Raw genomic sequence first — 27,605 nt, 5'->3', positions numbered from 1 at the left:
CTTTTGCGAAGCTCCGCCCACTTTTCATGAGGTATTTTTTCTAAGCCACGCCCACTTTTCCTAAGCCCCGCCCACTTTTGCTAAGCTCCGCCCACTTTTCATAAGGTATTTTTCTAAGCCACGCCCACTTTTCCTAAGCTCCGCCTACTCTTACATCATTTCCAGTTCATCTCTGACTCACAAAGAAATCACTAGAAAATTACAGGATGTTATGGTTTTGAAAAATTTCCCAATGAAGGCTTGCCTAGGCTTGCCCAGGGAATTTCCAAAGGAAACCACACCCACCAGTCTTTCTCTATAAAAGCTTCAAACCCAGGCTCCATTTTAAACATTTGTTCTTGCTGGCAATGGTGTTCTGTGTGCTTGTCTCAAACTCTCTGTCTTCTATGGAACTAAACCTTCAAGTTGATGAACTGGATTCAAACCTCTTATCTATTGAGGTAAGATTTTTTATTTTCCTATTTTCAAACTTTGATTGAAGCATACTCATTTAATAATTAAATAACTTAATTAATACATTATTATTTTCTCTCACAGGAAATTGTATCTGAAAATACTGCTTTTGCTACAACTTGGGGGGAAATTGTTGGCTTGGTTGAAGACCTTGAGTGGGATGACTTAAGTGTTCCTTGGAACTCTCTGTCTTCTATGGAACTAAACCTTCAAGTTGATGAACTGGATTCAAACCTCTTATCTATTGAGGTAAGATTTTTTATTTTCCTATTTTCAAACTTTGATTGAAGCATACGCATTTAATAATTAAATAACTTAATTAATACATTATTATTTTCTCTCACAGGAAATTGTGTCTGAAATACGAAATGAAAATACTGCTTTTGCTACAACTTGGGGCGAAATTGTTGGCTTGGTTGAAGACCTTATGAGCGACCAAGACCCACAGAACGAGTTCGTCCTTGATGACCCAACCAAAGAGTTATACCTTGGAGACCAGCAAAATCCTGAAAAAGAGTTTTACAGCAATAGTACTCATTGTGAGTTATCAAGACAATACCCACTGAACAAGTTATACGTTGATGAGCCAGAATACAAGTTTTACCTTGGAGACTCACAAATTTTGGAAAAATCAGTAAATGAGTTCTGCCTTGATGGTTTAAATAACTACCTTGGAGACTCAGGAAAAGGGTTCTGCCAAGATGGTTCTAAATATGGGGTCTACCTTGGAGACTCACAAATTTTGAAAAAATCAGTAAATGAGTTCTGCCTTGATGGTTTAAATAACTACCTTGGAGACTCAGGAAAAGGGTTCTGCCAAGATGGTTCTAAATATGGGGCCTACCTTGGAGACTCACAAATTTTGAAAAAAATCAGTAAATGAGTTCTGCCTTGATGGTTTAAATAACTACCTTGGAGACTCAGGAAAAGGGTTCTGCCAAGATGGTTCTAAATATGGGTCCTACCTTGGAGACTCACAAATTTTGAAAAAATCAGTAAATGAGTTATCCTTAAGAGACTTTGTAAGTTGGTTTTACTTTGAATACTTGAAATGTGGGTTCTGGATTGATAACTCACAATGTGATACATATCTTGGAAACTCAACGGGAATGTGGTTATACCTTGAAGACTTGGAAAGTTGGGTTTATGTTGGACACTTGAAACTTTTTTGGGGGCTTTTATTTATTTATTTATTTATTTATTATTATTATTATTTTATTTATTTATATTTTGGAGACTTTTGGAGTTGCTATCACTCTTTGGGATCTAAACCTATCAAGAAAGTTCTTACTCCCTCTTTCTATGTCATCAAACCTGAAAGCCTTAAAAGACAGAATTGGAAGAAAAAAAAAAAAAACGTAAAATATATATATATAGGTGGAAATCTCATTTTGAAAAAGACTGTGTTGGGTGAGGATTGAGTTGGGGTTGAGATTTTGAATGTGAGGGTTGGGGTTGAGATTTTGAATGTGAGGGTTGGGACACACACACATACACATCAACAAACAAAAGTTAAGCCTTGACTATTCAGTTGAGGATTCTGTGTTTGGGGTTCACAGATCTTAGAACGTCCCCCTTGACACACATTATATACTGTTATACACCTCGGACTTGGCCCTCGAGTGTCCACAACGGTGTATAGTAGGAGGGAGTGAAGCGCCAACCTATTGCTCCCATTGCACACACACACACACAAACAAAAGTTAAGCCTTGACTATTCAGTTGAGGATTCTGTGTTTGGGGTTCACAGATCTAAGAACGTCCCCCTTGACACACATTATATACTGTAATACACCTCGGACTTGGCCCTCGAGTGTCCACAACGGTGTATTATCTGCTTAGTTTTGTCTTTTGTAATTCCTGTGAATAAAATGAACCTAAAATCTCTTCCCCTTCCAAATCATATATTTTATAAGTCCAAGGAACTGTATCTATTACATCAACAATTTTAAAAAGTTCTTTCGTCCATCGTTCAGTAAAACCCTTTTCAAAATGAGATTTCCACCTATATATTCTTACGATATCACCAACTTTGAACTTAGGTTTTCTGACATTAATCTCTTTTTCATATTTTAATTTTGTAAATGTTTCTGATGGCTTCATATTCGTTGACGTGTGAATCGTGTCATTATACTTATCCACAATATCCTGAATAAAAGATAACCATTGTTGTGAACCGAGTTGTGTGAATTTTTTATATAGTCTCTCTTTTAAGGTACGATTAAAACGTTCAACAACAACTGCCTTCCCTTCATTAAAGGTACTGTATAATGTAATACTGTTATTTTTTAGAAAATTCATAAATGTCTTGTTATAAAACTCTCTACCCTCATCAGTCCACAATTTCTTAGGTTTTCTCTTACTTTTATTAAATATCTGTTGAAAAGCTAACATAAGAGTATTACCTGTTTTGTTTTTTAAAGGAACAACCCACGCATATCTACTCCTCAAATCAATAACGGTTAAAGCATACTTGTACCCCTTATTATTGAGTTCAATCAAATCAGCAGACCAGATATAATCAACTTCCTTGGAATAAACTTTCCTTCTCTGAAACTTTGTGAATATTGGTTTATGTAATTCATCAGCTAATTGCTCTTCAGTCTTAATGGCATCATTAGAGCCTATAAGTTTTTTGAATTTCCAAGTCCAAGTTTCAATTTAACACTAATCATCTTCTTCACGATGAACATATCAACTTTTTCTCTCAAGGTTGGATTTTGTATCAGAGACAAATTATATAACATTTCTCTATCGGCTTCATGCTTTTCTTCCAACGTTGTGGTATTCCCATAATCAATATCGTGTCTCATGCACACTTCATCAACTCTATTGATTGGTTTACTCCAGGATTTAGGATTGTCTGCCTCATCTAATCTTTTATCTAAGTTTGTGCCTGGACCACAGAAAGAATAACCTGGAAGATGTAATTCCCCTGGTATTCCAGTAGTTGTAAATTTACTTCCTGATAAAAACTTTTGTATATCTCCTCCGAGTTTGTGTTTGGAGATAAATTGATTTTTTTTTTTGAACCACACACCGAACATATACCTTTTTGTATAACCCTGTTATTTTTACTTTTAATATATGAAATATTTTTAGTATTAGTTTTCTTTTTACATTTGAGACAATAACTCATTTATTTATGAGAAAAATTCCTGCAGAGTGCAAAAACCTTTTTAGTTTCCAACATGTACATTTGAATCTTAATTTTTAAAACATAAAGAATCCTTAGAAATGCCTTCACTCTCTCCTCCATTTATTTAAGAAAAAACTTGAATTAAAATCCATATCTTGTCGATGCTAATAGTCTTGTCGAAAGTATTGCAAATAGACTTGTCAATTCTTTGTTTTCCTCCTCGGTGGGTTGAGTTATTTTCTGTAATACCACCAATCTTTTTTGAATCTCACTGGTTTCCATATTTTGATATTTATTCATTCTCTCTCTTTCCTCCCTCTCTCTCTTCTCTCTTTCCTCCCTCTCTCTCTTCTCTCTTTCCTCCCTCTCTCTATTCTCTCTTTCCTCCTTCTCTCTCTTCTCCTTTTCCTCCTTCTCTCTCTTCTCCTTTTCCTCCTTCTCTTTCTTCTCCCTCTCTCTCTTCTCTCTTTCCTCCTTCTCTCTCTCTTCCCTCTCTTCTTCAACTCCTTCCTCATCCCTTACTATACTTGAATCGTTTACACCCCATAGAATATTATACATATATTCATCAGGATTTCTTGTTATTCCTGTATCCAAAATAATTTTTTTACAACAGGATACCAATAAAATTTCTTTTGAATTTCTAAAAGAGCCTTACCTTTTCTTAACCTTATAATTTTTTCATTATTTAACATTCTAATTAAATCTAAAGTTGTCGGTTTATCAACATCAGCATAATGCCAATCTTTTATTGAAAATACCTCATTCTTATGTTGTAGAACATATTTATTAAAATACCGAATACCCTTTTCTTGAAGGTATGCTTGAACACAGAAATGATAATTTTCTTGAAGCCTTCTTGCTGTCATTTATGTATTAGAAATATATGTTAGAATAATATTATGGCACGAAACACCTCCCCATCTTCCCATAGTTAAATCATTTTGTATTTCCTTACTTATTATATATAATCCTTGTTTTTCTGTTTTCATGAGATAAACAAGGGCAAAACCATTATTATATTTACCCTTATTAAATTCTTTTATTTGTTGTTTACTAATCGTGGCTCCACAAAACTCATTCTCGATACCAAGTGGATAATATTCTTCCTTACGAGACTGATTTAATTGTTCCAGGTCTTCGAGGTTAATTTTAAATGACCAATTATACCCTAAATCATTCATATCATACCCCCATTGTTCTATTCTCATACAAACGATACGCCCTTCTTTATAAAAATTTATTTTAATTCGAACTGTGAATTCTGTATGACCTGGAGATAATATCAACACTTCTGTATCTTTAGAATACACAGCCGTTTTATTTAAGTATATATATTGTGATAAATCGCTTAATCTCACCAAGTCATTCGCGTCAGTCGGGCTTGGATAATTTTTTAATTTATAAGCATTTTTCATGTTAATATTTTTGTTTATATTATATTTATATCGTTCAGCCTGTGCCTTTGTGTAATAATTTGATAAATCAATATCCAGTTCTTGAGATACACCAAAGATAGAACCATCTTTACCAACATAAGTCATTTATATTAGATTAAAAATAATATCATAAAATTTTTTATTTTTGTTGAGTTGAAATAACACATATAGACATAATTGACCACAACACTTGGAATTTAATTCTTGGACTTGAAATGTTTGATAAACACCATTCTGTAAGAATTTTATGACTTCAACAGGTGGTGGAAGACCAAAACTATCAAAATAATATTTGTCTTGACTATTAAAAATACAAACCCAATGAGAACCGTTCCCATCATTATCTTCTAAGTTCATAATAATATTCTTTGTATGTTTCGACACATTTGTTAATTCATCTCTCATACAAATAACCACATTATGAATTTTTAATTTCTTACAATATTTGGCAAGTTGTAAATTTGATGTTGTATTCTTTCCAAATTCTTTCAACCACTCATCAATGCTCATTTATTTATTAGAAAGATATAATCCATTACCTCTTTTCGTTAATTTTACACCTGCTTGTGCTATAGAAGAAAGCATATCTCCAACTAACAATCTCGCTTTATCAGGCAGACCTTCAAGTTTTTCAGCAAAATCTACAATTACACCACTTCCACTAATTTGTTTCTCCAACTCTTTGTTATGTCTTTCCAATTCTTTTTGAGCCTGGAGTTGAGCCTTCCTTTCGTTGGCAGTTTTGACCGCTGTTGAAATACCACCCGTCAATGCTCCAACCGCACTTAAACCAGCAAATAAAGGAATTAGAAATGGGAGAAATCCTCCACTCGTCTCTCTTATTGAATATTTTTTCAACATTGGTTTTGTCATTTTAATTTTAAGTGAGCCAGTGTCATTCAAGATTTTAACCTGTTCTCTTGTGAGCAAAACATCAATTCTTACTGCTCCTTTTCTCTGAATTGTATTAACGTTAATCGTACAAGGCTTTTGATTTTGAACACAAGATGATAGTTTATGAAGATTGATTTGATTAACATATACCCCAGTTGGTACTTTGCCACTCATTTATTTAACAAAAAATTATGTGAGACTAATCATCACACCATTATCTGTATTAATCTGCAATTCTGTTTCTTCCAAAAGCAAACAATATGTATCAACTTCTTCACTCTCTCCTCTTTCAATGTATAGGGAAGTATCCACTCGATTAGACTTTATAGTTTCTTTTTGAGCGCTCAGGTCAAACGTATAGATTGTATACAAACTTTTAAATGCTGTCATATCCAAAATAGGTTCTTTATTTCCATTACTTTCACACACCTTTTGGTAAGACTTGTATGCTTCAGCAAAATCATTTTTTTCCCAATTAATTTCCAATCTATCTCGTGGATAAAATGTTCCATCTAGAGAAACGCGAAGTTGTTTCACCTTAGCATTATCACTCAATGCATTATTCTTATCAGTCGCAGTATCACCATCTGGCTTTTTAAAAATCATCCACAGATATCGTGGCTTTCCTTCCAGAACACCCAAATTCCACGTGTAAGTAGTTTGATTGAGTTTAACGTGTTGACATCTTCTTTTGAGGTATGATACACTGAGTGGTTTTTTTGAGTTAAGTCTTCGATTCAACATCTCTTCTGTTTTAAGATTAGGAGTATATTCACTGATATACCAACTCATCTCCTCAATTACAAATTTATTCTGATCACCAAAAGCATTACCAACACCAAAAAGCAATCTATTTTCATTATCATTCCTTTGTAGTTGAAATCTAATTTTAAGACCATACAGAACTTTATCATAATCACAAAATCCAAATATACCTTTAAGAGGAACTGCCACAGTAAAACTATTTTCTGCTTTTGTATCATCATTATACATTCCTTTCCTTTGAATATATCCAGGGTCTGTGTTTGTTCCCGTTGACATATCAGGAATAAAACCTTCGACAGACCCCTTTCCCATTCTATCACTGAATGTATAGAGTGTAAATTTCATCATTTCAGATACAGCAGAGACATAATCAACCGCTTCAACTTCTTGTGTTCCAATATACAATCGCACACTATCAAACATTTTCCAGAAGAAATCATTTACAAGTGTAGCGTTTGTGTTATTCCCAGCCTTAGTGAATTTAAATTTACACAACAAGAAACTTTCGGAGAGATTCAAATAGGTTTGTTGATTATTTATTTCAAAACTTTTTGTACCATTTGTATTCCAGTCTGTTCCAGTTATTGCATTTACCTTGAAGTAATCTTCTTTTTTAGTGGAGTTTGAGATAATAATAGTATCATCCAAATCATAGATACTATCAATTGCTTCCATACTTGTATTTATTTAGGAAAAAGATGTTAAAACTTTTGAAACCCTGATCCAAGTATTTGAATTATTTTCTGTCGTTCTTGGGGGACAACTGAGTTTTACCTTTCTTAATTTCTTTTATTGCTTGTAATTTATGAGATTCTTTCTGAGCATCTTTTATACTCTTTACAGCACCTGCTACATTTCCCACAGCAGAAGCAGTTGAACCAATTAGGTCTTTATGTTTAAGAATAGTTGAACCAATACCCATGAGAGTATCAATTATCCCATCTCCTCTAAATTGATGTCCAACACCCCTTTGTCTCTTAGGTTTATAGTATCCTCTACCAAGATACATACCTTCACCCTTGTAGTACGGCGAAAGGAACATCCCATCCCCTGTAATTATTTTATATTTTCCCAACTCGTGCTTCCTCACAATAACCATCGTATTTATTTATTGAAAAACTTCACGTAGGTGAATTCTGATGGATATAACTTCTCCATTAAAAGAGATCACACGATTATCTTGGTCGGTTATCATAAAATTTACTCTGTGTATGGTTTTTCCTGACACAGGTAGATAAACCAAATTTTTAGGCTCCATATTGAATTTATAACCAATTGGGGTTGAGTATGCGCTGAATGAAAATATTGTATTTGTTTTTAATCCATCATTATAAGCACCATCAATCAAATCACAGTGAATTAACACCGAATTTATTCCTGAGGATATTTGAATGACATTATCACTGTAAAACGTCCCATTAGTTTCAATCTTTTTTGAGGAGAAACCTAATAACTCTCTAAATGAATTATCAATTGTGAAATCAACCTTGTAGTTATTTTTAACTTTAATCGTTGATTTTGAAGTATGTTTTTGAATGTTTATAACAATATTTTTTGGTTCATCACCCTGTTCTTTCATAAGACGAGCAATTTCGGAAGATATTTGAGAAATCTCGTATGCTCCGTGTGAGAGTGTTATCGTTTTGTATCCACTTCCCGGATTATAACTAAACTTGTCATTTTTCTCGGTTATATTAAATAAGGTATTATAAGTCTCCATGGACAATAAAGATGCCTCATATTCTTTTGTTGTGTCAAGTTGTAGTGGGTATGGGAATGAAGATGTGTGGTCGCTTGTTGTGAAATTAAAACTCAGGATTGTGCTTCTCATCTTATTTAATATGAGTTAAAATGTCTTTATATTGAGATTTATTAATTATTTTCATGTTCATCAACTGGTCTAAAATGGCTGATGCTTCATTAAAACAATTGTTATTTCCAGCCTTCTTACTGCCGAACAACAATAACAGTCTATTAACTAATTGCGATGGGTCATTTGGAAGAAAACTAATACCTGAACCAAGGATACTTAAAGCCTGAATAATGTGTTTCTCCTTCTCATTCTTCCTACTTTTACCAGAAAGAATAACCTTATAATTTAGAGTGTTCAGCAAATCAATATATACTCTATCATCATTATTTTCCATATCCAATGGTTTATCAATATACTTTGATTCATCCCTCACAGTTGAACCTTGTCTTCCATCTTTTGTGAGAAGAAACATTAATCTCGGAGTTAGTTTAACAGGGGTTGAGCAGAACTTAAGAACCTTAATTCATCATTAAATATCAATACCTTTTCTTGAAGAAGATGAAATATTGCTGGTTGTTCTGTTGGAATGAGTCCTGCTTTGGTTTTTGAATCCGCTGAATATTCATTGTTTTGAACAGCATTCACAATATAATCAGGCGTTGATTAATCTCTTCCAGTTGTTGAAATAAACCTTCATCATCATATTCTAATTCTCCTAAATGCTCTAATTCTTCCTCCGTCATTTGACTGAAATCTTTTAACATTTGAAGCTTTCTAGGAGTATATTCTACTGTGGGAACTGTGGAAACATCTTTCATTTTTTCTTGGGAAGTTTTTAAAAGTGGTTTAAAAAATTTCTCTTGTTTTTTTCAAATGCTTCTTCGCCCGTTAGTTTCTGTCTGCGTTTCTTCTTTATGTCTTCCTGTTGTTTTACAACTTTTGAAACCAACTCTTGATGTTCCTTAAATCTTCTTGCTCTTTCTTTTGTATCCATTTATTTATTGTAAAATATCATTTAATGAATTGTAAAGATCAACAGGGAAATTTTCCTTTTCTTCATCATTCAAGTAGATGTGTTCAAATAAATCCTTTTCTTTAAATATTTCATCAAATTCTTTATTAACATTAATGCGAGTTGTAATTTCTTCTTCACTAATCCTTGCATCTCTGCTTTTCATACGTTTGTGTTGAGTTTCTTCATCAACATCAAAACCGAATGATAAAATCTTCACTCCGCTCAGATATTTAATAATTTGTCTCGTTCCTTCTGGATTAGTTTCTAATATCCCAACACCACCAGATTTTAGTTTCTTTAACTCACTCTTACAATGTGAATATTTTGTTGTACCAAGAGAAACCTCCTCAAATATTTGTCCTTCATTCCTCAATCGCATATGTTCCTCCACTGAAATATAGTGATAATCTTCACCTTTTACTTCTCCAGGTCTTATTGCTCTAGTTGTTGTTGATACAATGCGTATCACGGGGTGTTTTTAAGTAAATTTACAATATTCTCATTTGTACTACACAAGAACCTTGATTTATGAAAGTTTTTTCCAGAAGCAGATTTACCCACAAGATTTATAATAATAGTTGTCATTTATATATGTAATTGTTTATAAAACAAAAAATATATCCCTTAATATCTCATCTTGTTTCACAACAATATATTTATATTTTTCAGTCGTGTGCTTCATATAATCCTCAAATTTCTTTTTACTACATAATGTAGAACAATTATCTCTCCAAAAATTATTGATATCTATTGAATTTAACTTGAATAAAATAAAAGTATTAGCATTGTTTCTGATGGAACGACGAGGAAGTTGAAAGTACGATTGACTAAGATAAATACAATTACAAGAAGAATGTCTCCCTCTTGTGTAGTAGCTGTCCATTACCGTTTGGTTTCTCTCATTAACACAATCATCAAAGATAACGAGGTTCTTTTTTGATTTATCCAAATCTTGGGAGACGGTATATCATCCGTATTATCACTAAGAATACAAGTTATAAGATTTGATTTCTTTTTACATCTCTGTGTATCACAAAATAGTTGAATTATATCTTCAATGTTATAATCATTTAGGTTTTTTTGACGTTTAAATAAACCTATTATATCTTCTTTTTGAAGACCAGCATTAAAACCTTGTGAGAGTAGTTGATACTCTGGTTGAAAACTTCGCCTTTGTGAAAATTATTAAATTATCATAATCTAAAAAGTTGGGAGTGAGGAGCATTTTTAAAAGTAAGCAGAGTTTTCAACATCCACTTGAACCAACTATGAGACATCTTAATGAATTTGGGAGATTTTTATGGTTGTTAAATTTTATCTTATTTTCCCAAATAGGTAAAAAATCATTCATTTATATATTTGAAAAACAGGTTATTTAATTTATTATTGGCTTTTTTAGAAACTCTATATTTTATCCTAAGTTCAGGTTTAATTTCAAGATAATCCATTATTTTATTTATACAATATCTTGTGTTGATATTTCCCTGAAAATTACATCCATGAATAATATACAACAACAATCCTTTGAACATTTCTCTTATACGTTCAGTTTCTTCCCTTGTAAGGAAAGGTGTGTTATCATCCTCATACTTTACATTCATTTCTCTAATCAATCTTGTAAAGTAATTCATTTTTGGTGTAAATCTAAAAGAATTATTTTCCTTTTTATATTTTTATTATCATTAATTAGAAGATAATCACAGAATATACATTGTTTATAGGCTTTTGACTCTGTGTTTAATCCCTGTCTTTCACACGCAGGACAATTCTCAAATTTGTCATATGGAGAATCAGGAAAGTCTAGCATATTTATAAAGTAAAACTTTACTTAAACTGAAATTCATCTATACTTTCAGTTGTATATTACCATCGATATCGATATACTTTTTTCATTATCAGATTCAACGACAACATTTTTTATATTAAAGGTAATTTTAAAATTATCGTTAACTACTATTGAACGAAATGTCATTTCACCTGATATATTAACATCCTTTATTTCATCAAGATTTACATCTTTAGGGTTGTTGAAAAAAATACAAATTTCTCCTTGCATATTACAGATGGTCTTATCTTTTCTTTCTAAAGCTTCATCCATAAGGTTTTTGTTCTTTGATACTTTTTCTTGTTTCATTGCTTTTTCTAGTTTTGAATATATTACTAGAAGGAGAGGAGAAACTTTTGTTAGAGATACTTTAATTGATGTTCTACCAGGTATACTAAAAGCCCTTCCACTGAAGGAAATTGAAGAACTCATATTATTTACCATAATAGTTTTTATCCAATAGTTGTTATATTTATCTTTGTTCAATTTTACATCCTTGACATATTTCTCAGTATCTTTAACAGATGAAGAGATTGATTGAAACTTGTCTTTTATGTCTTGAAACATTGTATTTATTAAGTGAAAAAGTTGGAGGATAAAATGTTTTTAAGCACAGATTCACCTATAAATTAAACGAAATTTTCATCAAGAAAATTTTAGTTTAAGCAAAGTTTTATTCTATAAATATGGTGAATACAACGTACTGCGATGTTTGTAATCACGAATATAAACATTATAGAAAACACCTCCGAACCAACAAACACACATTTAATCTATTTCATCAAATATCTCCTCTTGAGTTGGAAAGAAAACATTGTGATATCTGTTCAAAGGATGTTTTGAAGAGTAGTTATAATCAACATCTTCAATCACAAAAACACAAGAAAAATGAGTTTAAAGTAAAGGGAGACTATTATATTAAAAACACTGATGAGGCATTTAAAGGGCATATAAAAATAAGGATTTTTCAATTTGGAGAACCCAGTCCATCATCAATAGCTGAATCAATTGAAATAGTGAAACCCGATGTTGAAAAATTTATTAAAAAGACATTAAAAGAAATAAAAACTTTAAAGTTTTATATGGGAGTGAAAATGAATATGAAAAGACAAGATGAAGAACAAACTCCTTATATGAGAACAGATCTTCATTTTATAACATCATTTCAAGATTTTTTGAATAGTGGGGTTTATGAAGAACTATCAAGACAAGAGGAGGATGTTGATAATACAGTGGTAGGAAGTGGATTCAATATTAAAAAATCATCTTTTTAGATATACACATTCTAAAATCAAACCCTCTTAAAGCTTCTTCTTATATTGAATTACCAAAAGAAATAAAACTAAAGAAGGCAGTTGTTAATATTAAGAACAATGATAATAAATGTTTTCTCTGGTCTGTTCTTGCTCACTTACATCCACCAAAATGTAATTCAGAAAGAGTAAAACAATATATGAAATATGAGAATACCTTGGACATTAAAGATTTTAAATTCCCAATGCCATTAACAGATATTCCTAAATTTGAGAAAAAGAATAATCTTTCTATTAATGTATATGGATTAACGGATACAAACAAAGTTCAAATATTAAAAATTTCAAACAACTATAAAAATGAAGAAACACACATTGACCTTTTATATTTTAGTGTTGGAAAGAATTCACATTACACATACATCAATAATTTATCAAGATTAATCTCTTCTCAGGTATTCAGAACAGCAAACAAAATATATCCTTGTAAGCGATGTCTTAATTCATTTCATACAAAAGAACGATTAGAACAACATTCAAAATATTGTAGTAATCATAAATCAGCTGTAATTACAATGCCTAAACCTGGTGAAAAGATTTATTTTGAAGATTATAATAAGTCTATCATGCACCCATTTGTGATATACGCTGATTTTGAATGTATCCTTAAAAAGATAAATACTGCTTCTCCTAATCCAAAAGAACCATATACAAATAAATATCAAAAACATATTCCTTGTGGTTTCTGTTATTATATCAAATCATCTGTTGGAGAAAAGTATAACAAACTTGAACATTTTCGTGGAAAAAATGCTTCACAAGAGTTTGTAAAACGATTAGAAAAGGATTGTATAAGACTCACTAAATTAATGAAAGAAACAAATGAACCGATGAAATTAACCAAAGAAGAAAAAATTAGAATTTAGAATGAACAATATCTGTCATATTTGTGAGGGGAAAATTAAGGAGTCTAAAGTTAGAGACCATTGTCATCTTACTGGTAAATATAGAGGTCCCGCTCATTCCTGTTGTAATCTTAATTATAAATTACCTTCTTTTATTCCAGTCTTTCTTCACAACAGCGCCAACTATGATACACATCTATTTATAAATGAACTTTCAAAAACACCAGGGAATATTTCTGCTATAACAAACACAAGTCAAAAGTATATTTCATTTTCAAAAATGATATTCACAAAACCTTTAACTCGTATTAGGTTTTTAGATTCTTACAAGTTTATGGGAACACCACTAGCCTACCTCGCATCAAATCTAAGCTCCACAGACTCTTTTCCAAATCTTAATTCATTCTTTCCAAAAGAGGAAATTCTCACTAAAGAGGAAATTCAGATTAAAGATGAAATTCTGATTAAAGAAGGAATTCTTACGAGAGAGGAAATTCAAACAAGGAATGAAATTCAAAGTAAAGAGAAAATTCTTACAAGTAAGGGAATTTATCCTTATGATTATATGGATTCATTTATGAGATTTAAAGAAACACAACTTCCTTCAAAAGAAAGTTTCTATAATAACCTTTATGAAGAAGAGATAAGTGATAAGGAATATAAACACGCACAAGAAATATGGAAAATATTTAAGATAAAGAACCTTGGAGAATATCACGATTTATATCTAAAAACAGATGTTTTATTGTTAGCTGATGTGTTTGAAGCTTTTAGATCACTCTGTCATAATAAAAATTGTTATGGATTAGATCCTGCCCACTATTTCACAGCTCCTGGTTTAGCTTGGAGTGCAATGTTGAAAATGACAAAACAAGATATAGATTTAATCAGTGATGTGGATATGCTTTTGATGATTGAGAAGTCCAAGAGAGGTGGAATATCACAAGTATGTTCAAAAGATATGCTAAAGCAAATAATAAATATCTCCCAAATTATGATAGTGAAAAAGATAGTAATTATTTGATGTATTTTGATGCTAATAATTTGTATGGATGGGCAATGTCTCAATCTCTACCTTATGGTAAATTAGAGTGGGTGGAAGAAAAGAATTATGAAAAGGCTTTGATGAATATTGTTATTTCTTCTCAAGAGGAATTGAATGACGAAGAAGAAGGTTATTATTTTGAAGTTGATTTGAGGTACCCGAGTGATCTTCATAATAAGCATAAAGATCTTCCTTTTGCATGTGAGAAAGAAACTCCAAAGAAAGAATGGTTAAGTGATTATCATAAAAGTTTTAATATTAAAGGTAAATCAACAGAAAAGTTATTAACAACATTCTATGATAAAGAGGGATATGTTTTGCATCAGAGAAGCTTAAAACAGTTTTTGAGAGAAGGATTGAGAGTAGCTAAAATTCATAGAGTTTTAAAATTTAAACAAAGTCCTTGGGTGAAAAAGTATATTCAATTCAATACAGATATGAGAGCAAATACAAAAGTAAAATTTGAAGGGGACTTTTATAAATTAATGAATAATGCTGTATTTGGAAAGACTATGGAAAATGTTAGAAACAGGCAAAACATTAGATTCGCAACATCTTGGAAAGAAGCTTCGAGATTGATAAATAAACCAAGTTTTGAGAGAGAAGAGGTTTTTTCAGAGAACTTTTCTGCAATTCATATGAAAAAGGAAAGTATTGTAATGGATAAACCAATTTATATTGGAACAGCAGTTCTTGATTTATCAAAGATATTGATGTATGATTATTTGTATAATGACTTAAAGAAAGAGTATGGTGAAAATGTTTCATTGTTGTATATGGATACTGATAGTTTTATCCTAGATATAAAAACTGATGATGTTTATGAAGATATGAAGAAAAATATTGGAGTATATGATACAAGTAATTTCAGCAAGAAGAGTGAGTTATTTTCCAAAAAGAATGAAAAGGTTATTGGTAAGTTTAAGGATGAGTTGGGTGGAAAAGTAATGAGTGAGTTTATTGGATTGAGAGCAAAGGCATATGCTTATAAGTATGGTGAACAGATTGATAAGAGGTTAAAGGGAATAAAGAAATATGTAATAAAGAAATCAATAACTTTTAGAAATTATTATAATTGTTTGATGAATAAGAAAGAAGAATATAGGAAAATGAATACAATAAGAAGTTATAAACATAACATATATAGTGAAGAAGTAAATAAAAAGGCATTAGGAGCCTTTGATGATAAGAGATTTATTTTAGATAATGGAATAGATTGTGTTCCATATGGATATTGTATGATAGAGTGTATAAAATAGATTATGTTTTAACGATGGGAAGATGGGTTAGGGTTTTTAAGGGCTACCGCCGCGTTTTTTCACAATATATAAATGGTTAAACCAAGTATTAATCAAACTAAAGAGTGGAGAAAATCTCAGTCTTGGTATATAAATGGAAAACATAATGAATGTGAAAAATATCAAATAAGTCTTATTGAAAAAATAACTAAAACAAAGGTAAATAAAACAAATAAGCGAATTAATTTAAAAACTAGTAAGTTAGAGGATGTAAAGAAAAAATGAATATCCTTGAATGGACTGAAAACTTTGATGGTTATCAATTGAACAATGAAAAAACAATTTACTATAATCTCAAAATGATATGTGGCTCAGGAGGTGGTCAAACAAGAGCATTAAGAGAAGTTTATCATTTCGTAATGGCACAAAAGGGGTATCTTAAAAAATATAAAGATTCAAATGTTTTGTTTTTCAATATTTTAGATGGGGATTATTGTGCAAAGAAAATTAAACTATTGAAGGAATTTGAGAATGAACAAATCTTTATAGGTTCAATGAGTGAGCTGTTCAACCCCCAGGTGTTCAATTCAATGAGGTTCAACCTCCAAGTTAAAAGGGGAGACAAATAAATATACCTTGGGATAAAAAGGGGATTTATTTTTAGGGAAAAAAAATATAAATCGCTGAAAATCCCCCATTCATTTACATGGGGAAAAGTGAGCCAGAATCAGTATTCTTACCCTACTATCGTGTTTATTTGTTTTTTCTTCCCATTATCTTCAATTTCTATCTTTCCCACTTTCTTTACGTCCCCCATCCCAACTACTCACTCTATTTCTTATCTTGAAAGAAAAAAAAACCCGCGACCTTTCTCCGACTCCTCTTCTTCTTCTTCCTCTTTTTTTTTTTTTTTTTTTTTTTTTCGACAACACTTCCATGACCTAATCTGTTGAACTCTCTCAAACATTAATAATAATAATAACAAAAGCGATCTCTTATAATGCTTCATCTTCCTCTTTCACACGTGTGGTACTCTTTACTGTATCAGAATGCACTACTCTTCTGCAATTTAAACAGACTGCTCTCAATTCGACCTTTCCTTCATACCTTGCCTAAAAAATCCAACTGTTACAGCGTTTCTTCTCTCCATTCTCTGAATTTGCCTTTATTGCATCCCTCAAGAAATGTGTTTAATCGCATAACTGACCTAAAACTTTAAAAAAAAAACCCAGTTTGCTATGAATGTTTGCTTTCCATCAACCATTCTTTTTTTCCAACTTCAGTGCCAACTCACTCCTCTCACCCCTCATTCTCAAATACACCATCCCACTCTTCTCCCTCCAAGCATCCCTCTCACCTCTCTCAAAAACTCCCCCCTCACCTTTCTCCCACCATTCATCCCCCTCACTCATCCTTCCCAAAGTTGCCCCCCTCCCATCCACAAAGCTGCCTCCTTCCACTGCGCTCTCACCTCCATTGCTTCACTCCACCTCCTCAAATCCTCAGCTGCCTTCTTCCCCCTCTCCTGTCCCCCCTCTCCCCCAGCACCACAGAGCCTTTTCACCTCCTCATTCGGCCCCCTCCCATAGCTATCCTGCAATCCCCCACACTCTTTCAACAACACTCCTTTCCTCTCCCCTCATCCCTTGTCCTTCCCTCCTCCTCCCCCCCCCACCCCCTGCACCCAAAGCCTCCTCCCCTTCCTCTTCACTAAAAGTATGGACCTCAAATATCCAGGACCTTCGCTCAAACCTTTCAGATCTTTCCATACAGGTTGCCACTGACAAACCAGACGTAATCTACCGAACAGAAACTTTCCTCCCCCAAGACGTGTCTGACTCCCAAGTATCTCTCCCTGGTTACTCCCTCGTCCGGTTTGACAGACCTGAGCTTTATCCTGGTGGAGGAGTTGTTCTCTTCATCAAAGACTCTATTCCTCACTCTCCATGCACTGCCCTCACTCCCCCACACCCCCAGGAATACCTCTGGCAAAGGCTTCCCCTCAACTCCCACCTCATGCTTATATGTGTACTGCACAGTCCACCAAACACTGATGACTCCATCTACACCTCACTATCTGAAAACATGGACCAACTTCTATCTTCTCATCCAAACCCTTTCTTCCTCATATGTGGCGACTTCAATTGTCATCATGCCAGTTGGCTAGGTGTGAGTACCTCTCTCACCTGTCATGGCACCTCAGCAAAAGCTTTCTGCGACTCATTGGGACTCACTCAATTGATCAACTTCCCGACCCGGATCTCAACCATTGGTACTCCATCTCTTCTGGATCTGATTTTGACAAATTTCCTTGAGAACATCTGCTGCTCTTTCTCCACTCCAATCGGTTCTTCTGACCACGTCCTTGTCAAAGTGGACATCGCCCTGGCTATTATCAGAGAACCACCTGACCGCCGTCGAGTCTGGCATTTCACTCAAGCTGACTGGCAGGGTCTCCAAGCAGCCCTCAAACTTATAGAGTGGTCTCCTATCTCCACTTTCTCCAACATCAACTCTTCCTGGGAATTCTTTTAAAGAAACTTGCTCTCCCTCATGCACAGATTTATCTCGTCTCGTCTTCAGTTATCCTGCCTTTCCTCCCGCCCTTGGTTCAATGATGCTTGTGGTGAGGCAGTTGTCCTGAAACAACTTGCCTTTGCCTCATGGAAAGCAAACCCAACTGAGGGCAATCTCAGTTCCTTCCATAAAGCTTGGAACAAGTGTGTATCTACCCTCAGGAGAGCCAGAAAACAACATTTTTCTCATCTCAAGTCTGAACTCTCAAACCTCTCTCCCTCCTCAAAATCCTGGTGGCGTCTAATCAAATCTGTTTCTGGTGTATGTTACCCCTCTTTCCCCTCCCTTACCTCAAAAGGCCGCACTGCTTATACCGCACGTGAAAAAGCTGAATGCCTAAACTCGGTGTTTGCAGCTAAATCTTGTGTCCAAAACCCATAACTTTCACTACCCACCCAGTCGCACCCAACTGTCCCTGGACTCTGTGTCCTTTTCTCCTGACAAGGTGGAGAGATTGCTGTCAAACCTCGACTCAGATTCTGCAACTGGTCCAGACAGCATCAGCCCACGTGTCCTTAAAGCCTGCTCTTCTGCTCTTGCTCACCCTCTCTCTGTTCTATTCACCCTCTCATTTGCTCACGGCCATCTGCCATCTGCGTGGAAATCAGCAAACATCACTGCCCTGCACAAAAAAGATGCAAAAACAGATCCCTGCAACTGCAGACCAATCAGCCTTCTCCCAATCATCAGCAAGGTTATGGAATCCATCATCGATTCAGATATTAAATCCTTCCTCTTCTCCAATGGCCTGATTTCCGTTCATCAATTTGGTTTCAGACCAGGTCGCTCTATCTACCCTGGATATGCTGCTTCTGCTCTCCCAACAATGGATGGAAGCCCTCAATGCCAGACAGGAAATCCGAGCCGTATCCCTGGATATATCACGTGCTTTTGACACAGTCTGGCACCCTGCCCTGCTCACCAAACTCTCTTCCGATGGTATCCAAGGCCATCTCCACTCATGGCTCGCAGACTTCCTCTCCTGTCGTAGTCAACGTGTGGCCCTCTTCCTGTCCAGGCTGGAGTTCCTCAAGGTAGCGTTCTGGGCCCTGTTCTTTTTCTGGTTTTCATCAATGATCTCTCCGATTCTCTGGAAAATCGTCTTTCTCTCTTTGCTGATGACTCCACTCTCGCCGTACCATCGGTCATCCCTCAGACCGGCAAGCAGCAGCTTCTTCACTCACTGCTGATCTGGATAAAATCACAAACTGGTCCAACACGTGGAACATGTCTTTCAATCCGGACAAATCTCACACTCTCACTTTGTCTCTCCGAAAGGACCGTTTAGAACCCCCCCCCCCATCCACTTTCTCAACAATCCTATGGAAGACGTCCTTTCTTTCAAGCTTCTGGGTCTCACTATCTGCCATGACTTTTCCTGGGATAGCCACATTTCAAACCTCGCCTCCAAAGCAGTCGACGACTGGGAATCCTCCGTCGTGCAAGGTCCTTCTTCGGCCCACCTGAGCTCCTGACCACTTACAAAGCTTTTGTCCGCAGCCTGATGGAGTACTGCTCTCCCCTCTAGGCTGGTGCTCCTGCCTCCCACCTTTCTCGGCTTCACACTGTAGAAACCAAGGCATTTCAGATCATTGGCATCCCCCGCAATGAGGCTGAGTCTTTGGGCCTCTCACTCAATCACCGCAGGTTGGTCGGTGGTCTTTCTGTCTTCTACCGTCTCCTCTCTAGCCTCGCCCCCCCCCCCGCTCTCTCTGTGATTTGTCCCCACCACATTTCTGCAGGGCGCTCAAGGTCCGCCAACAACCCACTTCTGGTAAAACTACCAAAATCACGAATCACTGCTCACCTTCACTCTTTCATTCCTCTTTTTCCCCGCCTTTGGAATACAGTCCCTCACTCCATTCATTCCCGTTCTTCCCTCCAGGCCTTCAAAACAGCTGTTCACCACCACCTCTTATCATCCCCCATCCAAATCCTCGATCTTTTCTACCCCCGATAATCCACCCAAACCCACCTCCTTCAAATTCCCTACTTTCCTTCCTATAAGTCTGTGCAATGTCCATCTTCTATTCCCCATGTTCCCTGTCCCATCCCTCTCCCTTCCACAGATCTCCAAATATCTTTGTTCCCCACTATTTTGTCCTTCCCACTCCCTCCCCTCCTGTCTCATATGAGCCTCGACAAGGTATACAAAAAAAACAGATCCTTCAAATCTCTGGGTTTCCTCCAAGTATTGCAGGTCCCACTAGAGCAGTGGTTCCCAACCTGTGGTACGTGAGGGCCTTCCAGGTGGTTCGCGAGCACTTTCGGGCTCAAGCTTAAAAATGTGTTTTTGTTTTTTTTAACTGTCCAACAGGCCTACCTGTCGGACATTTTTGGGGTCTTCAACCACTTAAACCTGTCGTTCCAAGGGCCCAACTGCACTGTCTCAGACTTCATCTCGAAGCTGGGATCGTTTGTCCGGAAGTTGGACCTCTGGATCAAGAACGTGGAGAGCAAACGCTACGGAATGTTCAAACTCCTGACTACCCTTGAGAGCGAGCCCAATGATGAATTTTCCCAAGAAATCGTCTGGGAATTTTCCCAGACATTATATGTTGTGCCTACATCACCAATCCGTTTTCCGTTGAACCAGGCGATCTGCCTGTCGGGACCAGGGAAAAAGAGGAGCTCATAGATATCCAGGCTGACGAGACAGCAAAGACGAAGCTCAAGGAATGCTCTCCTATCAACTTCTGGGTGGCCATGGCCTCCTCGTACCCAACACTAGCCCGTCACGCTGTTCCCCAGCTCCTGATTTCCCCTCTACGTGGGAGTGCGAGCAGGGGTTCTCAGCCATGATGACCATAAAGTCAAAGAGCCGGAACCGTCTTGCTGCACCCGGGCATGATTTCCGATGTGCTGTGAGGAAAGTTATGCCCCGCATCGACCAGCTGGTGGAGAATAAATATATGTAGCCCTCGCATTAAATTTTGTTCTTTGTTGACAGTTAGTTAATTTGTGTGTTCTACTTGTGAATAAATTGATATCTTATCGAATCGAGTTTTTCTGGAACCAGGTGGTACGCGGCAACGGTATGAGACCTCCAAGTGGTACTCTATCAGAAAAAGGTTGGGAACCACTGCACTTGAGTGACACCCTGTCCAATGCAGATGTGAATTCAGACGACAGGGCAGAAAGAGGGGTGATATCCTTTCTTCAATCAATAAATAAATAATTATACTGAGTTTCCAAGATTTGCTGATTTCTTAAAATTTTCAGATTTTGACAGTTCTTCAGTCCACGAGATCAGATCCGATCCAAAGTCCATGAGATCAGATCCTCTATCCAAAGCCAATCCATAATACTACAAGTATTTAAATACTACATAATACTCATTAAAATCTCAGAACTGCCATGCAGTCGGGAATGCTTCTGGTTCAAATGGCTGTAAATGTTCGCCAAATCCAGAACGTCCATCCACACTTCTTTAATACTTCAAAATGGTTGCAATCTGGGTTCTTCATTCAGAGGGAATTAAAAAAAACATTCTTCAAATCTTTGGTTTTCCACAAGTATTGCAGGTCCCGGTGGAGTGACACTGTATTCTCGAGAGATATGAATTAAGACGACCCGGCAAAAGGAGGGATGACGGCCTTTTCTAAAATAAATAAATACACTTTGTTGAAAGAATCGCTGATTTATTCTACTTTTCAGATATAACTCCATATTTTGAAAGTTATAAGATCCTCAAATGCGAAGCCAGATTTTGTTTGGCCCCAAGAAGGGCTGTTTCAGGTACATTTTAAAATTACATAGTTAGAATTAGGCTCAGTTTATTCAGATTCTTTGGCAGTTCAGTTTGTACGGACATTGGTCAATTTGGACCACATGTTAAAACAATTTACAAAAACTAATTCACAAGATTTTGAAGCAATTTTAAAATCAGCCCCGTGGGCAAAAATCAGCCCCCTCACACCACATGACGAGACCGATTTATAAGCCCCGTCCGAGTTTGAAAATGCAAGGCCTGAGCACCCCCTAAATTATCTTTAAAAGGAGGGGTTAAATTTACCCCAACACCCAGTTTTCATTCACACACTCCCTTGGGGTTCCCTTGGTGTGCATGCAAAGTTTTGTGCCACTTGGTTTCATGGTTTTGGAGTTATGGAGGAGACACACTCACTGACACACTCACTGATTTATTTTCGACATGCTAATACCACCCATGGCTTTGCTGACGGAGAGACAGAGACAGACTTGACACTTTGCTTTTATGTCCTTTCATTGCAAAATTATATTCACAAAAAAAACATTTTACAAAGCAGATGTGAGCAAAAAAGAAACTATTTTTGTAAACAAAATATAAACAATTCATGAATACATCAAATAGAACAATCAAGGGTTTCATTTTTTACAAAACACATTTTTGGTCTCACGATGCAGTGACAAAGCTTGCCAGCTGTTGATAACTCTGCATGTACAGAGGAAGTGATGACATCAATCTCAGTGAGATTTCGTAAAAACAGCTCGAGACCAGACAGTGCCTTCAGAAAGAGTTCACACCCCTTCACATTTTGTTGTGTTGCAGCCTCAATGTAAAATGGATTAAATATAATTTTTTTTTGTCACAGATCTCCACAAAATTCCAAGAAATGGCAAAGTGAAAACATGTTTTTGGAAATCTTTACAATTTCATTAAAAAAATGAAAAGCTTGAAATGTCTTGAGTCAAAAAGTATTCAACCCCTTTGATCTGGCACTCCAAATTGAGCTCAGGTTCATCCATTTTGCTTTGGTCATCCTTGAGATGTCTCGAAAACTTGATTTGAGTCCACCTGTGACCAACTCCATTGATTGGACATGATTTTGAAAGAAACACACTTTTCCAAATCAGGTCCCACAGTTGACAGTTCATGTCAGAGCGGAAACTCCAAAATGAAGTCCAATGAACTGTCCGTAGAGCTTCGACATAGAATTGTGAGGAGGTATAGATCTGGGGAAGGGTATAAAACAATTTCTGGAGTGTTGAAAGTTCCCAAGAGCACAGTGAGCTCCATCATTAGGAAATGGAACGACCCAGACTCGACCCAGAACTGGCTGTCCGACCAAGCGAGCGAGCTATCGTGTGCAGCCTTGTGGCTGCTGGTTGCATCATTTTCTGGGGGCATGACTGTGCTGCTAATTTAGTGCCTTCTGTTACCAGTGCATTGTTACTCATTTTGCCATCCTCAGAAGGATGATGGGTTGTTAACCCCACCTGGTATTAATTCAATGGCTGACAGGGGCTTAAACTCAAAACCCTAAGATCTTCAGCCAGCCACCTTAACCGTGAAGCCAACACCTGGCTTTTGAGGACTCTGTTTTTCGTTTATATATCTTTCAGCTCAACAAGTGTGACTCGAGGCCCACGTTTTGGTTATGTCCAATACCCCCCCCCCCCCAGCCTTATGGCATGATTCATATGTATTCCTTTTTCCTGTGTTCCTCTCTCTATCAATTCTGCAACAGACTTTCATTCTGCTTTCTGCCAACCTTTGGAAGTATTTGGAGAAGATTCAGGAAGTTTAAAGACAACCAAATTATTTTTTCTTCCATCCCTTTCAGCCATCCCCTCTGTGGCGCGATTTGAACGATCTTCATCCTGCTTTGAGAATGTTCATGAAAGCTCACCTCCAGTGAGGGATATGTTATGATGTTCAGACTTGGCATGCCGTGCTTGGTTTACCAAGTGTACTTTTGTTACATGCAGCATATATTCACCCCAATCTTTTCTCTCAAGACCCTTTGGAACCCATTACACCTTTTGCAGCACTGAGACCTCCAAGACCCTTTCGATCCACTTCATCACTTTCGAACCCTGAAAACCGTGAGACTCCTTTCTACTCTTTCGACCTTCATGCCTTTTAATACCCTGTAGACCCCTTTGACCGAACGAACATTGTCGTCAAATTATATCTTTCATGCATGGAAGGAATGTTACACACAAACGGATGGATGAAGCAGCATATGATGACTCATCGATGCATCGTGTAAAATTCTAAAATCATATTTAACAGCAAAGATATCGAGGCAGCGGTCTGTTGCTTCCTTCACCACCCAGGTGGTTTCGACACCACCGTTTCTTCACCACCCAAGTTTCTACACTTCCCAGGTTCAAATTTTTTTATCTGATTGAAAAAAATTGTAATTTTCCTGCAGGTTTGGATTATTTTGAAGCAACTTATATTTTTAAAATTTCTGTCCAAGGAGTGTTTCTGTGTTTCAGGATTTGCCAGACAGACAGCATTAGCCTATTATTATATAGAGATGGTGAGGCCAGGGCCGGATTTATGGGCAGGTGATCCATGTGACTGCCTGGGGTGACGGGTTTGGGTGAGCCTGCCACGAAGATACATGACATGGCCAACAGTACTGCCAGCGGACACCTGCTCGTCCGACATCTCATTCCAAAATCATGGGCAGTTATTTGGTGTTGGTCCCCCCCCCACCACCCCCCTTTGCTGCTATAACAGCCTCCACTCTTCTGGGAAAGCTTTCCACTCGATGTTGGAACATTGCTGCGGGGATTTGCTTCCAATCAGCCGCAAGAGCATTCGTGAGGTCGGGCACTGATGTTGGGTGATCTGGCTTGCAGCAGGCATTCCAATTCTCCCAAAGGTGTTTGGGGTTGAGGTCAGGGCTCTGTGCAGACCAGTCAAGTTCTTCCACACCGATCTCGACACACTATTTCTGTATGGACTTCGCTTTGTGCACTGGAACATGATCATGTTGAAACAGGAAAGGGCCTTCCCCAAACTGTTTACCACAAAGTTGGAAGCACAGATATCATCTGGAATGTCATTTTATGCTGAATCGGAAATATTTCCCTTCACTGGATCGAAAGGGTCCAGCTTGAACCATGAAAAACAGCCCCAGACCATTATTCCTCCTCCACCAAACGTTATAGTTGGCACGATGCATTCGTGCAACTGGCGTTCTCTTGGCATCCGCCAAACTCTGATTTGTCTGTCGGACTGCCAGATGGTGAAGCGTGTTTCATCACTCCAGAGAACCCATTTCCACTGGTCCAGACTCCAATGGCGACTTGTAATTGCACATGGTGATCTTTGGCTTGTGTGCGGCTGCTCGGCCATGGAAACCCATTTCATTAAGCTCTCGACGAACAGTGCTTGTGCTGACGTTGCTTCCAGAGTCAGTTTGGAACTCGGTAGTGAGTGTTGCAACCGCCGACAGACAATTTTTCTGTGCTTCGCACTTCAGGATTCAGTGGTCCCATTCTATGAGTTTGTGTGGCTGACCCCTTCACAGCTGAGCTGTTGTTGCTCCGAGACGTTTCCACTCCACAATAACAGCACTTAAGTTGATCGGAGAGCTCCAGCAGGGAAGATATTTGACGAACTGACTTATTGGAAAGGTGGCACCTGATTACGGTGCCACGTTGAAATCACTGAGCTCTTCAGTATCACCCATTCTCCTGCCAATGTTTGTCGATGGAGATTGCATGGCTGTGTGCTTGATTTTATACACTTGTCAGTAATGGGTGTGGCTGAAATAGCCTAATCCACCAATCAGAAGGGGTGTCCGCATTCTTTTGGCTATGCAGTATACAACAGGTATGAACAAGGAAATTTGGCACAGGAGGTAGCAATTCAAATTTGGTCAATCATGTCTGCTCAACCGACACCATGATTCAGATTCAATTAATCGGTCAAGCTGGCGACTCAATTTAACAAGAGGATTGGGGGTGGGGGAGAGTGGGGATGAGAAAAGTGGGGCAGGTGCAGGGATATCACCACAGGGTTAAAATTAAACAATAATAAGAGAAAAATTACACTAATTTTGGTGGAGGAGGAAAGGGGGGTGGAGGCAGTTTCGGGGTCAAGACCATACGACATCAACCACACACTGTCCCGTGACAAGACCCTTGCTTCCCCCTCACCTCTGCCTGCCCTCACTACCACCTCAACATTGCCTGCCCTCACCACTTCTAACACTCGCTGCACCCATCACCACTGCCTACACTCGCTACCCCCTCATAAGTTTTTCAAATGTTGAACAAATGGAGAGTGGGTCTGAAGACAACTCTTACGTGCGGCGTCTTGTGTGGTCCGGCCCTATGTGGGGCAGTAGCAGATTGATCACATCAGGCCTCACGCTGTGCGAAGGGAAATTCATTCATTCATTCATTCATTGGAAGCACGTCGCTGTGTCAGCATTCCACCAGTACTCCAGGTGTCGCTGTCAGACCATACCCCAGGCAGATGCCTGGCTTATCCCCATCTCTTAGGGATAGGACACTGCAAGCAGCCACCCGAAGGAACAGCCTCAGGTCAACCCGAGGAGACTCTGGTGGATGACACCACAGCACCACCCCAACACACACAACAGTGTGTTTTGCAGAGTGAAGTGTTTCTTGGTGGCCGGAGTGCAAATCCTGCGACCAACCTCCTCGGGAAGGCAACCGACTGCAGGAGGACATCCGCAAATACAGTTAGCACCAGATATGGATGGCTTTGGCTCAAGAGCTCCTCTGCCCTTTGGCAGGTTTTGTATTTCGTCCTGCTGGGTGTCAGTGAAAGCGAAATGAGGAAGAAGAAAAGGAATATGAGGTTCTTCCCAGCCATGGCTTTTCTGTTTGTTTTGTCCTTGTTTTGTGCAACCTTGGTGTTCCTGTTGATGAATTGCCTTTTTGGTTACGGACATTGATTAAATGCTGATTCATGAAACAATAATTGGAGAGCAAGGGGGAAGAGTGGAGGTGAGGTGGTGATGGGGAACTTTCATTTATCATTCTTTCATTTTGTTTGCAGTGGCTGCTGGTTACATCATTGCTTCGAGTGTGGCTGTGCCGCTGATTTAGTGCCCCCTGTAAATGAGAGAAGAAATTTGGAATTTGGGCAGTGTGCCAGTGATAGCTCGCCTACTCTTCAAGAAAGATGCCGTGGGGTCTTTAATATCCACCAACTTATGCTGTAAGAGGGGATGCCCTGTTGAACGTTCATCTGAAGGATGGCACACACATTGATCCCTTTCCCTGTCTGTGAAACACGACGGTTGCAGTTGAAAGCCGCTTCGGGATTCAAACCCAAGCTGGACAACTCAGAGGCAAGTGTGCCCACCTCAAGGCCATCCTGCCAGCCCACATGGGGTGAACAAACTGGCTGTAAACCCCACATTGATGGGATAAAATACAGAGTAAAGAAAATAACATGTACAACGTTTCCTTTTTATCCCCCGCCGCATGGCGGAAGGGGATATTGTTGTCACCCAGGTCGTCCGGCTGTCCGTCCGTCCGTGCGTCAACATTTATAGCTGTGTGTGCGATAACTCATAAACTGTTCACCATCTCGATTTGAAATTTG

General features: G+C 37.4%; 2 protein-coding genes across 2 annotated transcripts in view; both read left to right on the top strand.

Moving 5' to 3' along the window:
* Positions 1 to 2,789, top strand: part of LOC147029221 (uncharacterized) — a 3,281-nt gene extending 492 nt beyond the window's left edge. Inside the window, exons 1-3 of the mRNA XM_085876464.1 lie at positions 1 to 440; positions 538 to 702; positions 800 to 2,789. The exon at positions 1 to 440 is cut by the window's left edge and continues 492 nt beyond it. Coding sequence (XP_085732590.1) covers positions 348 to 440; positions 538 to 702; positions 800 to 1,336 — 795 coding nt within the window. The 5' untranslated portion in view covers positions 1 to 347 and the 3' untranslated portion in view covers positions 1,337 to 2,789. The remainder of the gene's footprint in view (positions 441 to 537; positions 703 to 799) is intronic.
* Positions 1 to 27,605, top strand: part of LOC147029220 (uncharacterized) — a 108,210-nt gene that overhangs the window by 5,109 nt on the left and 75,496 nt on the right. The window contains exon 2 of the mRNA XM_085876588.1: positions 27,054 to 27,348. Within this exon, the coding sequence (XP_085732714.1) occupies positions 27,253 to 27,348 (96 nt within the window). The 5' untranslated portion in view covers positions 27,054 to 27,252. The remainder of the gene's footprint in view (positions 1 to 27,053; positions 27,349 to 27,605) is intronic.

The sequence above is a fragment of the Eptatretus burgeri genome, chromosome 4 (assembly GCF_056783735.1).
Source record: "Eptatretus burgeri isolate ZD-2024b chromosome 4, Ebu_testis_v1, whole genome shotgun sequence".
NCBI classification, from domain to species: domain Eukaryota; kingdom Metazoa; phylum Chordata; class Myxini; order Myxiniformes; family Myxinidae; genus Eptatretus; species Eptatretus burgeri.
This window is presented reverse-complemented; position numbering and strand designations above follow the sequence as displayed.